Below are 13,957 nucleotides of genomic sequence, written 5' to 3' on the forward strand. Positions count from 1 at the left end.
GCTGCATGGTGGTTGGTGCTGACATGGCGACGGCAGACGCCACAGCCATGTCAGCACCAACCACCAGCCACTACATTGACAAGTGTGGTGGTCGTCAATGTAGTGGTTGGTGCTGGCGTCGATTCGTGTTAAATTACACTGAGAATTCAGTGCACATTAATTCTAGTAGTACTATCAGTCCATAGTAGTACTATATCTTTGAACTTACCGGTACTGTACAGTTACTCAGAGCCCCAAAACTCAATTAACCATGTGTGTGACTGACCATACGTGCTAAAAGAGCCACATAATGGGTTGATCTATAGGTCCACCCATCAAACACGAGTGCGAGCTTGTCGGGGAGGGTGAGGGTCAGCTTGCGCTTGATGCGCTCAATAAGGCCGTGCATGTACTTCATCAATGTAGCACGGCAGATGGGGTCTCAATTCGACGGACGAGTGGGTTGGCCACAAATGAAAAGGACAACAGGGACATTGAGATCAAGTTCAACCACCCGTACACTGTGTGGACAAGATGTGGGACCATGATGTCGAAGAGTACGGCAGGAGTGGGGGCTGGAGGCGTCAAATGTGACATAATCAGGATGGTCAGTAGTTATGTGCGAGCACAAGTCAGTGTAACCGCTCCCTTTCTGGGTACGCTTTACACCACAGCGACAGGCCCACACATTGCTACCAGGAGCAGTACGGGTGAAACACAGCTCAGCGAGCTGGCGACCACGGAGGATGTTGGTGTTGGCTGGGTTCATCACAAATGAGAATGTGCACAGCCTTGCTTGTATTGAATAGTTTTTAAGGGCATCATGAATTATTCCTCTCGTTTCCAATATTTATTCGTTTTGGGGGTTAATGAAAATTATCTATTCTTTCCATCGACGAAAATGAATTATTTATTCTTTGTCCCACAGAAAATAGATTATATACTTATTCCAGCTAATTAAATATATTCATTTGGAAAATTATTTTATGGTCACCTCTGATGTGGAGTCCATTGGCAACTTCGGGAAGGATTCAATTTGGCTCGTTCCTGGTCATATTGGTACACTGATCTTCGGCGTTTCGCATGAATCCACAGATCAACACATTCAAATCTTCGAATGTGTGTTGCGTTGCTTTAGGGACAAATATGACTACCAATTTGGGTAAGCCTACACGATGGTATTGTGTTAACATGGTGTAGGTTGATGGTAAATGGAAAGCTGACCGGCAGCAACAAGAGCGGGAGACTATCAAGCCTTCGTTGCTCTCAGCGACAGGAATGACAGCAGCAGTCGCAAGCAAAACACCACTCCCAGTCTATAGCATCAACCCAGAGAAGCGCCGACATCGTGGTGGCGTAAGTGCATTCGACTGTGGAGATAGTATATTTCGTACTAGTTTTCTTCGTGTCGATAGTTTAACTGGGTCTAACGAAGTGTATTACTATGTAAGGTAACGCATCGAAATCGCGAACAGCAATAAAATAAACATAAATTGTGCATATTTTTATTCCTCAATACAAAAATTAAGATACACGTGCTTTTCGCGATTTAGAAAATCACAACCCGTCATTCCGATTTTTATGACTGATCGCAATAGTCCATTACAAACAACACATTCAGTTGTTTTATGATCTAATAGAAACTATAAAATAGTGCTCGAATTACATTTTCCTACCATGCCTTTAGTTTTGCAAAATTCCACGGATTTCCAGAGATATGTTGCATCAAAAATTAGACTTGGCATGACGCAAAAAGTGTTCGCGATTTCGATGCGTTACCTTAGTAGTTATTTTAGTATAAGCAGTGTCAACTAGTTTGACGAATTTGCTTGTTTTTACTAGGCTGCTGTCTGTGTCTTCAACGACTAAAGGTGTGTTCATGCGCCTATTTCACGAAATACATCACCGCGGTGTGGAGTCTCAATCCCAAGATGTCCCCCTGTCTCTCGCCCAGTACCTACAAGAACGGGCAACATCACTCACACCTTCGTCAATCCGGAACAGCATGCTGCGCGACGAGTCCATCATAATTCAGCTATACCATGAATGCATCAAATACGATATCAAATGCGCAAGGTATGTAAAATGTCGATCATTAATCCTTCTACTAGCATGTATAGTGTGTCCTCAGCAAGTGCAACATGGATCCCGATTCCTACAAGTCGGCGTCGCTCTACTTGCGTGGACACAAGCATAGTGTAGCTAGGCAGGTCAGAACTAGAAGGGCTGTTTTCACTGTAAATTCATTGCAGGTACAGTGCCGCGTTTCCGTGCGTTCAAGACATGCAAGGTCAAAGTTATCCAAAGTTCGCAAGTCCATCACTTCTTGATACGCTCTTGGAGATGCTGAATCGGCACTACAAAAATCATGCACTTATATCGCCACAGGCGACAGAGGTACTTGTATTGCTCCTCGACCTAGTCGCCCCTCGTTGAATTCGCATTGCTAGTTGACCTAATTGCTCCTCCTTGATTTCGTTGCGTTGGCAAATATAGGGCGACACACTCCTTGATTTCGTTGCGTTGGCAAATATAGGGCGACACAACCGAATGCATGTACAAGGCGGCTTTGTGTGAAATCTACCAGTTATGCCTTACGTCGAAGGAGCCTTTCCTCTCCGTGTACTTGTTCAACAACTGGGACAACTGGACCGACTACCAACTTTGGGCAATACCTTCATCCTAAGGCAATTGCCTGCCATCGAACAAGCATGCTTACTGAGGGCCATTTTTCGTAATTATGAAAAATCGATTTCTCAAAGTAAGATAATAATGCCTTTCGCATTGTAAAATTTATAGTAGGAGTTCTCAAGGCCTCGGCTTGACATTTTGTGCTATATCGTGTTCGTCAACGTCCAGGAATGGTTCGTTAATAAAATTCGCCGTGCTTCAGATGCCAAGAAAAGTTACGGTACGAATATACCGTCAAATGTCCTAACGTTACGACTAGGTGCTTTAGAACAACTAGTTCACCCAGTCAACCTAGGGAACCTAGGCTTACTAGTGGTGCAATGTAGGTTCATCTGCATGGGAGGGACGTATTAACGCGTAGTGGAAACATTGCGCCATGAAAGTTGCGAATGCAGAGTACTCAACACCCATTACGTTACAAATCTCAACAGTTGGCGTTGCAGTGTCCTCAGTTCCGAACTCGGAGCTCCTTGTGTGTAAGCACCTCATCCGCATGTTTAACATTGAGCATTCGATCAATACAGTAAGTTAATTGTAGTTGCTGAGAATATGTGTGTACTGTGTACATTAGCTGCACGCACCCAAGCTCAAAGTGCGAATGTACACCCCGCCGTTCTGGGTGTTTCCTACGCCGAAGTTGGAGTATCACGAAATCGAAGCCACGAAAGCTGCCGACGGGCAACTCGGTCAAATATTCCAAAAATAGGTAAAATAATTAAATTAAATAATGAGTCTTAACTTTTTTTTTAAGTTTATTGACTTGGACTACAAATCCTTTAATGACGGTTCAAGTCCAAAGGTACACCTCAAACGCAGCAAAGACGCAGCTGCACGAATTGCCGAATGCGCCAGCTGGATCATTATGCATGATCGAGACATCGAGTGGAACCCCAAGCAGCTTGACCGCATGACGAAGTTGTTGGCGCCAGTAGAACATATCGAAGAGACATCATTCGAATCGTCAACAAATGAAAGCGCGCGTTGACGAACACAGAGAGCAATGCAAATACGATGCTCTATGCCCCAAGCATAAAAAAATACATGTATTCCATGTTTTAGCCTATTGTACAAATTCTAGGGACATGTACCTAATCGTAGGCGCAAACATAGGTTAGGTGACTTTTGACTAGTTCTACTAGCACCAGTAGGTCAAAGTAGTCGCGGAAAACGAAGTTAGGTTGAACGAGGTAAACTTAAACACTAATTTTAACAAGTGCTGAAAAAACGAGTTCAACAGAAGTGCTAAGTTTATATAGTTAACGAGTTCCGAAAAGCGGTTGAAGTATTAACTAGAATAACCTTGGCTGGAACTAGTTAACTTAATTGCGACGAGGACGTTAGCGGGAAAGCTTCTTCGACGCTGCAGTCGGGCCGAAGGAGGGGATGGTCGCGCTGTGTCGGCCGTTTCGGCTTCCCCAATTCCTTGTTGCTCAGTGTTGCCGTCATCACTGTCTTGGACACGCCCTTTCACAATCGTTCGTAATTCGCCATTGAATTTTTCGCACAAGTACGCCAGCATGGACAAAACCGCGTCGCCGTCGGAAACCCCAGTTTCGGTTAAGACGTCATATTTGTTAGAACCAGCATAGATCATGACAAACTCAGGATGTCCTGGAGAAATATCACCTCTGTGCACACTGACAAAGTCAATACGCTGCTCCTCAGTGAGCAAGTTCCAGTCCGAGGCTACAACCTCGCCAATACTACGATGACGGTTCCAGTGCGTTTAAGATGCTGTTATGTTGGACGTAGCACATCGGAGCGGGGCAGAGTGAAAAGGGGCATTTAAAGCGGCACAGTCACTCCAGGTGCTTCGGCAGTTCTGGGATGGTGGGGTACTTCGATCGCCGAGCGCCAACCATTGCAAACTGGTTGGTTTCGCTTGGTGTAGGAAAGTTCATAAAAGCATGCTCATTATACTTGATTAATATGCCTTTTGTCTGGTACGGTTTCAACATGAAATATTTTGATCATTTTATTCCATTGTTAAGTATGTTCCGTAGCATCAAAGGTCCGACCGTCGAATGGTTGAAAGAGTCCACTTTAGAAATTTCCTCGGAGCGGGATGACTGAGCACCCCAGAGGATGTGCTGGCCCTGCCACTTGATGGAGCGATTAGCATCTCCGTCTTGTATTCATCGCGGCACAGTCGTTGGGCTAAGGGGGCGGTACGTTCGCTGGGGTGTTCGGACGTCCTGTGATGACACTTCTGTGTTGACATGGTGGGGCAACATGGGACTGCCCTCGGGGAGGTCCGCCATGGACGCATCAGCGTCCATTAACACCGAAGGTACGTATATACATATGTGCGTGCATCTTAAATGACGTAGTTATGAACTATATTGATTAATTTATCGTTCAAACCGTTTACACGTTGCATCCTCGACAACACTATGATCCCCACCGCCATCTGAGCGTCTTTGACATTGTCATTCGATCTTATCCGTTCTTTGCAAACGTTCGTACAGATTCACCCTCCCCTCACACAGTCGTTCTCATGCATACATACGTGTGCAGGTTGGATATATGCGCTTTCAACCTACGAAAGCTAGCATTTCCTTGACTGACCTCGGCGGTGACTTCACGCCCGGCTACTTTCGCCTTATCAGCCCGTTGACACTGGCCCTTGTCTACGTACGTAGTACCATGTGCACCCTGCACGTTCTTTCCAGTTGTCAGGTCTTGTAGAATCTGAAAGTCATCGATGCGTGGCTCCACGTGTGGTAGGTAACAGCTAACATACACACATATATATGGCTTTTATTAAGGCCACCATGTAGCACTAGGCGCAACTCTCCAGCAGCAGCATGAGACCCATCCAAGCCGCACCCACGTCGTCGATGTCGCGCACGACTCGCTGAAGCATGCCCAAGCGAGGCTATCGACGAACGTGTACAGTACATGTATGTATACACGTCGATATATTCGTGTACTCACGACGATACATATATATTCGATTACACTGACATTACGTTTGTCTCGATGTCTCCAATATCGTGTGTGTGGTGGCGCAGGGTCTAACGTCAAGCCGGACGCACGAAGTTCGCGGTAATGCATGACTTTGCATTGAGCACACCAGATCGATGTAACCTCTGTAGTTCCTTCAACACCGCGTTCGATCCACTTGACCGTACATCGTGATCACGTAGGAAGCCCAAGAGAACAGCTTCCGTGCTGGTAGCGCGATGACACCATCTTGGCAGGTTTGACGCGCTTCATCCAAGATAAATCCATTCGGTAAGAAAAGCTTCATGTATGCGACCAGATGTCACGCAACATATTTTTTCTATTTTGGTGCGTTGCTAGTAGCATTTAGACGATGTTCAAGCCCATACCATTCGAAACACGTTGTTCGTAGCGACCTCAACGAGCATTAACGGTGTTTCTTCGTGGTGGGGATCGTGTCGTTGATTTTGTGGCTCACGGATTCTCGTTTCTTGTAGTCGCCGAGACCTTCCAACTTTGCCTGGGCTTGGAGCGGTTCGTCTTGACGCTGTCCCGCCTGAATAAATCTTTCGATGAGGGCTGCCTCGTGACGAATGAGGCCTTATTCGGTGGTCTCAGACGTCGATGTCGGGTGTTGTTGCAGCTTCTCGGGCGATTTGTTGGATCGTTGGTGCTGTCGTCAAGTGCGAAGGCCGCGCCAGGAGGTCGATTTCGCACCAACCCGCAAGCCGCGTGCACGCTTCCAGACGAAGTACAGCAGTTCCAAGCACATTGAGCTCCTTTAAACGGGGGGTAGTGGAGAAACAGGTAAGCTGTCAGTGTGTCCACCACACGTCTGTTGAGGTTGAGTATAGGTTAATCGAGGCTAGAACATGCCGTGAAAAGGTGGGTTTGGACGTATCAAATACGATATTAACTTTGGGCGACGAAAATATCCAGGGAAAGAAGTGGGACAGCTTCGGATGTCGTCCAACCGCTAAGGTGCTTGGCGACCTTGTGATCTTCACTTGACGTGTTGAATATGTAGTTGAAGCCCTTGTTTGTGGCCGAAATATTTCATGCCACACGATCGAAGATCTACCTCGATGTCAAGTGCTCCGAGCCATTAGCCTGATGTGCCCCCCCCGCGCGACGAAAGGAATGTAGCGACAGCTTCTGCTCAACACCAGAGAGTCCACCAATAGGTCCAAGAATTCGATTGACGTGGCTGTAAATAGTAGGTGAGCTCTTGGTCGTTGACTCTTCCTTGTCGAACTCAATAACGCCAGGATTCTTTTGAACCTAGATCAATGCCGTTGTTCAGCCGAGGCTCAAAGCTGAGGATGCAGACTGAGTTGGTAAGTTGTCGATGGCGTTTGCACATGGCCCGCCTTGACAATTGGTTGTCAACGCCATAGCTAGCAACGGACACTTAAGGAAGTCATTATCTGGGAATATGGACAGTCCCTATTCCTCGCTCGTCTTGACCCATATGAAGCGTAGAAATAACACATCACCAGCATCAATTGACACGTTTTTCTTCCGCACCATTGCCAAGGTGGATGCCCGTCCAAGCAGATACCAGAACAAGGCTAACAAAGATGCGTCTTGATAGCCGCTACATGAGGTCATTCACTTAAAGATATGCATAAGCATACGCTTTAAGTAATCCTTGGTGCGCCCAGTTGCTTGGTTCTCTACCGCTCCGCCATCTTTCTTGGCGCAAAAGTTCTGTAGTATCTCGCCTACTCGGAGTAGCTTGGAGTCGACAACAGGCTATAGGTGGGGTAAATCGTCAAGTAGGCTGATATTCGCTTGTCGGAAGTACAGGATGCATGAGTGCTTTGATAGCGGCACCCTGGGTGACTTTTCACATGCAGCAAGGTACATAGCAAACTTCTCCATGACCGAGGCAAAACAATGGCCTGTTGTATCCTTTCGGATTCAATCCTTCGCATGGTTCTATTGAACTCTCTCGGGCTCAATGCACTTGAGGAAGGACTTGATACCCGAAGCTCTGGCATTCACCGTTGACCGTGGTCGCAGGCGGGTGTGAATCGGGGTTGCTATATTATTGACCAATTGTGGGCTCAGTCGGAGATTGTCTGATTATGTAACAATTATGGGTTGACCTTTATTTTTGTATGCTTATATAGCATAACTTTTGAAAGGTCCGACCACTAACGCATACCATACCATATGATGGGTTACCCTTCACTTTTGTATGCTCACATTGCATAACTAACAGTAAATTCGATCCGGAAAAATAGCATGCGAATCGTTCGAAAATAATACTGTATTTCCCTCATCTCCGTACAAACCACGCGGAGCCATCGGATTGGCTAATAATGTATACTTTCGTAGTTCCTACGAATGTATACTGTACATGTGATGGTGCACGGGATTCTACTACACTGTACCGTATGCAAAAGATGGATGTTGTTCCCACTGCGCATCTGATTGATCAATCCGATGCGTAGAGGATGGACGCGTGGTGGTATGAGATTTCATACCACCACGCGTCCATCCTCTACTCTCTATTTGAAGTGCCAACAGATACAGAACAAGAGGTCTACTAGACCTCTTGTTCAGTGATCCCCAAAATGGACCCATATGAGGGATTCTGTTACTAACTGTAAGTCCGGGGTTTTCCTCAACTCACATGTCAACAAAGATTCAGGGGTTATTTTAAAGATACTAACGTTACGTAGTAAATGAAAACTAGTACTCGTATCCGAAATCTCCGTATTTTCTTCAAGCTCGCACAAACCTCACTTGCCCTCCCTGGAAATAGAAAAAATAGAAAACTCGAAATGGATTATAGCCAATCCAAGCCAAGTAATTTAAGATTGACCAATGCGAGATTCGAAATCTCCAATCCTGTGTGAGGCAAACATACGCAGTTTCATTGGCCAAAATTGAAACATTCACCAAAACGAGTCAATATCCACCAATGCTGTTGTATTAGATTTACATTAACCAGAAAAAGCAAGGTGAAATAGGCAATTTTGAATGCTGCGCAAGGCGAACCACCTTGCGAATTCCATAAATAATTCTGAACTTGTATAGTTTCAATTAAATATATCTTCAAGTTTGAATTGATAATTTTTATTTTTCATGTGTCTGTCTCTTTTTAGAATTCGCAAGGCAGGTAGGTAGGTGACCTTGCGAATTCAAAATTGTCCAATTTTGTCCAATCAGATGCGGTGAAATCACGAAAATCGTATATCATCACGCACGCCCTGTTGCGATATATTCTACTCCTGTGATGGCGGTTGATGCAAGGAGCCTTGAGATAATTGTGTAGGCTGTGTATGAGAGCAAGATCATGTGATGTGGTATTCAGGACTCGGTCAATTTTAACAGGTCTCATTTCACCACTTGCCTACTAACCCAATGAAATTGGTCATCCCACATTCCACCATCCAGCCTGTGTCGGTTCCGTATACCTCCCTGCCGGTGTAATCACGTGGTGGCGCGGGCGGTGGCGCAAGACGTCTTGGTGGTACCTATCGCAAGTGCTGAAGTGGCGGCTTTAGCACTTTGGGTTTGCGATGGGTGCTACAAAGACCACATTCGCCACCGCGTTTTGCCCACCAGAGCCACCACGACAATCCGACCCAACCGAGCGCACAACATAATGTTAGCTATAAGGGGAGAACCATATTGGACATAGTCAGAGTGCACAATTCTCTGGAGCAGCATCACACAAAGCTCCACAAAATTCAAAGTTCAAAATTGTAACCTCTTCTGTCAGTATTATAGTCAATCGTGTGTAAGAAACAAGGTGTGATAGATTTTTCTGATTGGACATTAAAAAGGAGCAAGGTGGCTCACCTTGCGAATTCCATGAACAAGTCAATTATATTATGATTTTTAAACAGTGACGGTGCGAAATGTCGGCGCTTGGAGCAGTTTGCTAGTGAAATACAGTATCATGCGATACAAAATCAGCAGAATATTCCACCAATCCATGATAGAACAAGAAGACATGCACCTCGGGGGGATGGGCGATGTTAAAAACAACTTCCAGTTGCGGAGCCAGGATGAATTTTGTGGCGTTTGAAGGCGGCGGAGGGATTGGTTGGTCGTGAGTTGCTGAGCAATGAGTCGACAGTGGAACGCTGCAAACCCAACCAAGAACGCCGACACGGTCATCGAAAAGTAGATCAGGGGCGGCACGACCACAAATTGCTGGAAAACTACACGGTTCCGTCAATAGTTGGTCTGAAACGACTGGAGCAACGCACACTTGTGAAACGACACGTGGTGCACAACGCACTGGTCGATTGTAAACCACACCAGCATCACACAACTGAATACTGCCGCGGCTATGCACGCCAGTAAGAACCCCATAAACGCGCGGTAGTTGCGACGCCCGACGCAGTTGCCCGTCCTAAGCAAAATATAGAATGCAAAGGTTTCAATAGTATTGTCAAATAGTCGATTATATCTTAGGAGAATAATCGATTAAAGAATCGCCTGGGCCAATCAAATCACGTCATGTCGAATTTCTACCAATCCAAACGTTTGACACCTCCGCATTGGGCAAAACCACATATATATTAATCGTTGTATAGTATAGTGTGTACAAGATTAAATAGGATCAAATGGTACAGTATTGTCGATTCGAAATTGGAGTATTTGGGTGCTCAATCAAGAACCAAATCGACAGACACTCGAAAATCGACCAATCAAAATCCAAAACACTCACCAAGTACCCGATCAAATAACCAGATTTCGACCAATGCAAAAACATCGAAAATTAGTGAATCAAATTCAGTTTTACATGCAAAGAATCGATCGATTTGACGAATCAGCACACAAAAAGTCCAAATTTGGCTTGGTAAAAGGGCAATAGTAAGTAGTACTAGTTCCGCCCTTGAATGTGTGTGTACTACTACCATGGACAGCTAGGACACGACGAGTTAGTAGGTCAGGCAGATGGGTAGATGGGACGTACTGGTGGTCAAAGCCGTCAACACAGCAGTTGCATGTACTGCAGTGACTTCGACGAGGAGGTTTGTGGACCTGAAGTTGGACGTGAACATGATGAAGGCGGAGGCACGAAGGGACGTACAAGACAAACGGTGCAGAATCGATCGGGGGCGATGTCTGTGTCGACGAGTTGGTCGTATCTCTGGGGAACCAATCCTGATCATGGAAGAACAAGTGAGATGGGGGGGTCGGTAGGTAAGGTGATCGATGGACACCTACCTGGGTCGCGGAAGGCTGTAAAGCAAAACCAGACAAGGATGTTGATGTAGAGAACGGTCATACACGTGATGAGGGTAGGAGAGAGATTTGCAATGAACCTGCATGGGGAATAATGACAACGAGAGAGAGAGAGTGGGACGGTGGGCTTACACAAAGTAGTCAAAGCCGGCAACAAGGGCCGTGATGAATGTCCAAGTCGCCAACGAACACTTCCACTGTCGTTGGTGCACCACAATACGCCCGTTCATGAAGAACCAATGACTCCCATGCCATGTCTTGTAATAGGGCATGGGACCTTCCAGTTCACCGCGGGGAGACAGAAGCGTCTTGCCGTCCTCTACACTAGCGTCGACATCTCCGTCTTCAGCCAACTCCAGCTGCTTCATCTTGTGTCTGCCGATCAAAATAGTCTGATCAAACATTTACCATGGATCAGCCAATCAAAGTGTCTCAAATGGGTTCATTTTTGAGAATTATAACTCATATATAATTTGTTATAATTCTGCCAGAAGAGTGTTATATTTATTTCAACTCACTGTCAGTTCCAATTTTGGGTTTTGACTTGGCATGGGCAACTTGTTTGGGAAGAAGACAGAAGCCGCGCCGACCGGACCGACGGCGCGGCAAACTGCCAACCGTCAACGTGCGCAGAACCAAGTGTCGTCGAAGGACAAAGCCGTGCTGGAGCTCAAAGCTTCGCGAGACCGCCTTAAGAAGTACCAGTCCCACCTCGAGCACGAGAGTGCGCAATTGACAGAGAAAGCGAAGCAGTTGCTGGAGAAGAAGCAGCGCGACCGGGCCAAACTGTGTCTGCAACTGCGCAAATTCAAGCAGCAGCAGATCGAGCAGGCCGACACCCACCTCATGAATGTGCTTCAAATGGTCGACAGCGTTGAATGGGAGACCCAGCAACTACAGGTGCATCCAACCCAACCTCCATCGCGATCCACAACTTTCTAAACAACTTGTGTTAGATATTTGAAGGTCTCAAGGCTGGAAACTCTGTGCTGGATGCAATCCATAAGGAAATGACTGTGGAGGCCGTCGAAGACCTCATGCTGGACACCCAGGAAGCGCAAGCCAGGGCCGACGTACGTACATACATCTACGAGTCGTCGTTCATTCCTTGATGTGGCCTTGTAGGAGATTGGTCGACTGATCGGCGGCTCATTGACCGTTGACGACGACGAGTCCATCTTGGAGGAACTCGCGGCCATCGAGGCCTTGGAAGCTGAAGCGCTGGACGCCCTTCTCCCCGTGGCGCCTGGTACTATGTGTGGTCTGTATTGTTCTTCTAACAAGAGTCGTAGCGCACGATGCGGTGATGGCCGAGCCTGCTGAAGTGGTGACCCCAGGTACGACGACGACGGATAAGTGTTGTTGCATCGAGGGTTTATACAACGTCTAGAGCAAGTGCAAGTGGCCGTGCCGCCGAAACCAGCTGCCAGCGCGAAGAAAACCAAAGCCACCCCCCCTGTGTTGGCGTAATTTCACTAACGTTACGTAGTACTTGCTCAATGTGTCAAATTCCAACCCATCGCCTCTTGCCCCCGTTTGAAGAACATCATGTAAAGTAGTAGTACTAGTAGTAGTTACAATACCAATCCTCGGAGCCAACAACTTACAGCTAGCTGTACAAAATTGGTGGAAAGTAGTGTGCCAACTGCTATTATTAACAAACTTGTCACGAGTGAGCTGCCTGACTACTATTATAATAGTATTATTAGAGAATTTCTTTCAATTAGAGAACTTCTGCAAACGTTGAATTATGTGCCAAACAATACTAGTAGTAGATACGAAGAAAAGTTTTTATTAATGAATTACGCATCATGCAGTCAAAATTGCCCATTTTGTGGCATTATGGGGCCTGGGTGGGGTAGCCAGGGGCCGCCGTGGTGGTGCAAGGAGCAGCCGTGGTGGTGCAAGGAGCAGCCGTGGTGGTGCAAGGAGCAGCCGTGGTGGTGCAAGGAGCAGCCGTGGTGGTGCAAGGAGTGTTAGTGGGCTTGTGGGTAGGACGGACGGTGGTCGCACGAGTAGTCGTGGGGGTGGCCGGCATCTTGGTCGTAGTGACAGGCACTTTGGTGGTGGTGGCCACTGGAGTATACGTGGTGGTCACTGGGGAAGAGGTGAGGGTCACTGGGGAAGAGGTGGTGGTCACTGGGATCGTGGTGGTGTATCCAGGGGTAGCCGTGGTGGTCACTGGAGTGGCCGTGGTGGTCTCAGGAGTGGCTGTGGTGGTCACTGGAGTGGACGTGGTGGTCACTGGAGTGGACGTGGAGGTCACAGGAGTGGCCGTGGTGGTCTCTGGAGTGGCCGTGGTGGTCACTGGAGTAGAGGTGATGGACACTGGAGTGGAGGTGATGGTCACTGGGTTCGTGGTGGAGTCGCCAGGAGTGGCTGTGGTGGAAGAAGACGTTGTCGTGGTAGCACCAGGAACAGTGTTAGCCGGGGTAGGAGTGGGGTAGCCAGGGGTAGCCGTGATCGTGATGACAGGGGCCTTGGTGGTATCAGCAGGGGTACCAGTATAAGGAGCTGGGGTAGTTGTGCATCCGACACCGCCCCAGTCGCATTCCCAAGCGCCCGATGGGATCTTGACACACGAGGCATCCACAGGTGCGACGCATAGATGGTGATTGTCGGCGTAGGACTTGAAATGCTTGTGGCAGTAGTTCACTGCGACATCGCCCTTCTTGGGGCAGTTGATACCACTGGGTAGGCTGCCAGACCCACTGCAGATAGGGCCAACAATGCAATACGTGGCATCGCCAACGACAGACACGTTAGTGCACTTGTCAGCAGGAGGGTTGGTGGGTACAGGGCCTTCGTTCTTGGGGATTTTGCAAGAGGGCGAAGTGGTGCCAGGAGCAGACGAGATGGTGCTAGGGGTAGCTGTGTTGGAAGCCCCAGGAGCCGCGGAGGTGGTGAAGTCGCCAGGTGTAGTAGCACCAGGAAAAGTGTTAGCCGGAGTAGGAATGGGGTAGCCAGGGGTGGTCGTCGTTGAAGCATCAGGAGCCGCAGTGTTGGTGGAGTCACCAGGAGTGGCTGTGGTGGAAGGAGCCATTGTCACGGTAGCACCAGGAACAGAGTTAGCCGGGGTAGGAGTTGGGTAGCCAGGGGTAGCCGTAGTGGAATCCCCAGGACCCGA

General features: G+C 47.6%; 4 protein-coding genes across 7 annotated transcripts; 2 read left to right on the forward strand and 2 right to left on the reverse strand.

Annotated features, from left to right (window-relative positions):
• Positions 1-4,902: 4,902 nt before the first annotated feature.
• H257_12818 (hypothetical protein) lies at positions 4,903-5,722 on the forward strand (the record flags this gene model as incomplete). The annotated part of the gene is made up of 3 exons (XM_009840152.1): positions 4,903-4,960; positions 5,451-5,567; positions 5,685-5,722. The coding sequence occupies 3 exons, from the start codon at positions 4,903-4,905 to the stop codon at positions 5,720-5,722; spliced, it is 213 nt and encodes a 70-aa protein (XP_009838454.1).
• A 3,718-nt stretch (positions 5,723-9,440) lies between these two features.
• H257_12819 (hypothetical protein) lies at positions 9,441-11,210 on the reverse strand. 4 transcript variants are annotated; one of them, XM_009840153.1, is made up of 8 exons: positions 10,963-11,210; positions 10,813-10,910; positions 10,676-10,749; positions 10,559-10,626; positions 10,500-10,508; positions 9,846-9,991; positions 9,593-9,797; positions 9,441-9,514 (listed from the first exon to the last, which is right to left on the reverse strand). In XM_009840153.1, the coding sequence occupies exons 1-8, from the start codon at positions 11,196-11,198 to the stop codon at positions 9,472-9,474; spliced, it is 879 nt and encodes a 292-aa protein (XP_009838455.1). In that variant the 5' UTR covers positions 11,199-11,210; the 3' UTR covers positions 9,441-9,471. The 4 variants fall into 4 exon arrangements, with proteins under 4 accessions (XP_009838455.1, XP_009838456.1, XP_009838457.1 ...); XM_009840154.1 differs by lacking the exon at positions 10,500-10,508; XM_009840155.1 differs by having other exon boundaries at positions 9,593-9,991.
• Positions 11,211-11,362: 152 nt separating this feature from the next.
• Positions 11,363-12,533, forward strand: H257_12820 (hypothetical protein). Its single transcript, XM_009840157.1, has 5 exons — positions 11,363-11,730; positions 11,787-11,903; positions 11,956-12,079; positions 12,123-12,167; positions 12,221-12,533. The coding sequence occupies exons 1-5, from the start codon at positions 11,380-11,382 to the stop codon at positions 12,298-12,300; spliced, it is 717 nt and encodes a 238-aa protein (XP_009838459.1). The 5' UTR covers positions 11,363-11,379; the 3' UTR covers positions 12,301-12,533.
• Positions 12,534-12,670: 137 nt separating this feature from the next.
• Positions 12,671-13,873, reverse strand: H257_12821 (hypothetical protein; the record flags this gene model as incomplete). The annotated part of the gene is made up of 1 exon (XM_009840158.1): positions 12,671-13,873. The coding sequence occupies one exon, from the start codon at positions 13,871-13,873 to the stop codon at positions 12,671-12,673; it is 1,203 nt and encodes a 400-aa protein (XP_009838460.1).
• Positions 13,874-13,957: the final 84 nt, after the last annotated feature.

Source organism: Aphanomyces astaci, assembly GCF_000520075.1.
Source record: "Aphanomyces astaci strain APO3 unplaced genomic scaffold supercont1.43, whole genome shotgun sequence".
Lineage (NCBI taxonomy): Eukaryota > Oomycota > Saprolegniomycetes > Saprolegniales > Verrucalvaceae > Aphanomyces > Aphanomyces astaci.

Coding starts and splice junctions, on each gene's coding strand:
- H257_12819 (XM_009840153.1), bottom strand. CDS start 11,198: ATGAAGCAGCTGGAGTTGGCTGAAGACGGAGATGTCGACGCTAGTGTA. Junction 10,750..10,812: donor TACAGCCTTCCGCGACCCAG/GTAGGTGTCCAT, acceptor TTCCATGATCAG/GATTGGTTCCCCAGAGATAC. Junction 9,798..9,845: donor CCACGTGTCGTTTCACAAGT/GTGCGTTGCTCC, acceptor GGAACCGTGTAG/TTTTCCAGCAATTTGTGGTC.
- H257_12820 (XM_009840157.1), top strand. CDS start 11,380: ATGGGCAACTTGTTTGGGAAGAAGACAGAAGCCGCGCCGACCGGACCG. Junction 11,904..11,955: donor AAGCGCAAGCCAGGGCCGAC/GTACGTACATAC, acceptor GTGGCCTTGTAG/GAGATTGGTCGACTGATCGG. Junction 12,080..12,122: donor CCTTCTCCCCGTGGCGCCTG/GTACTATGTGTG, acceptor CAAGAGTCGTAG/CGCACGATGCGGTGATGGCC.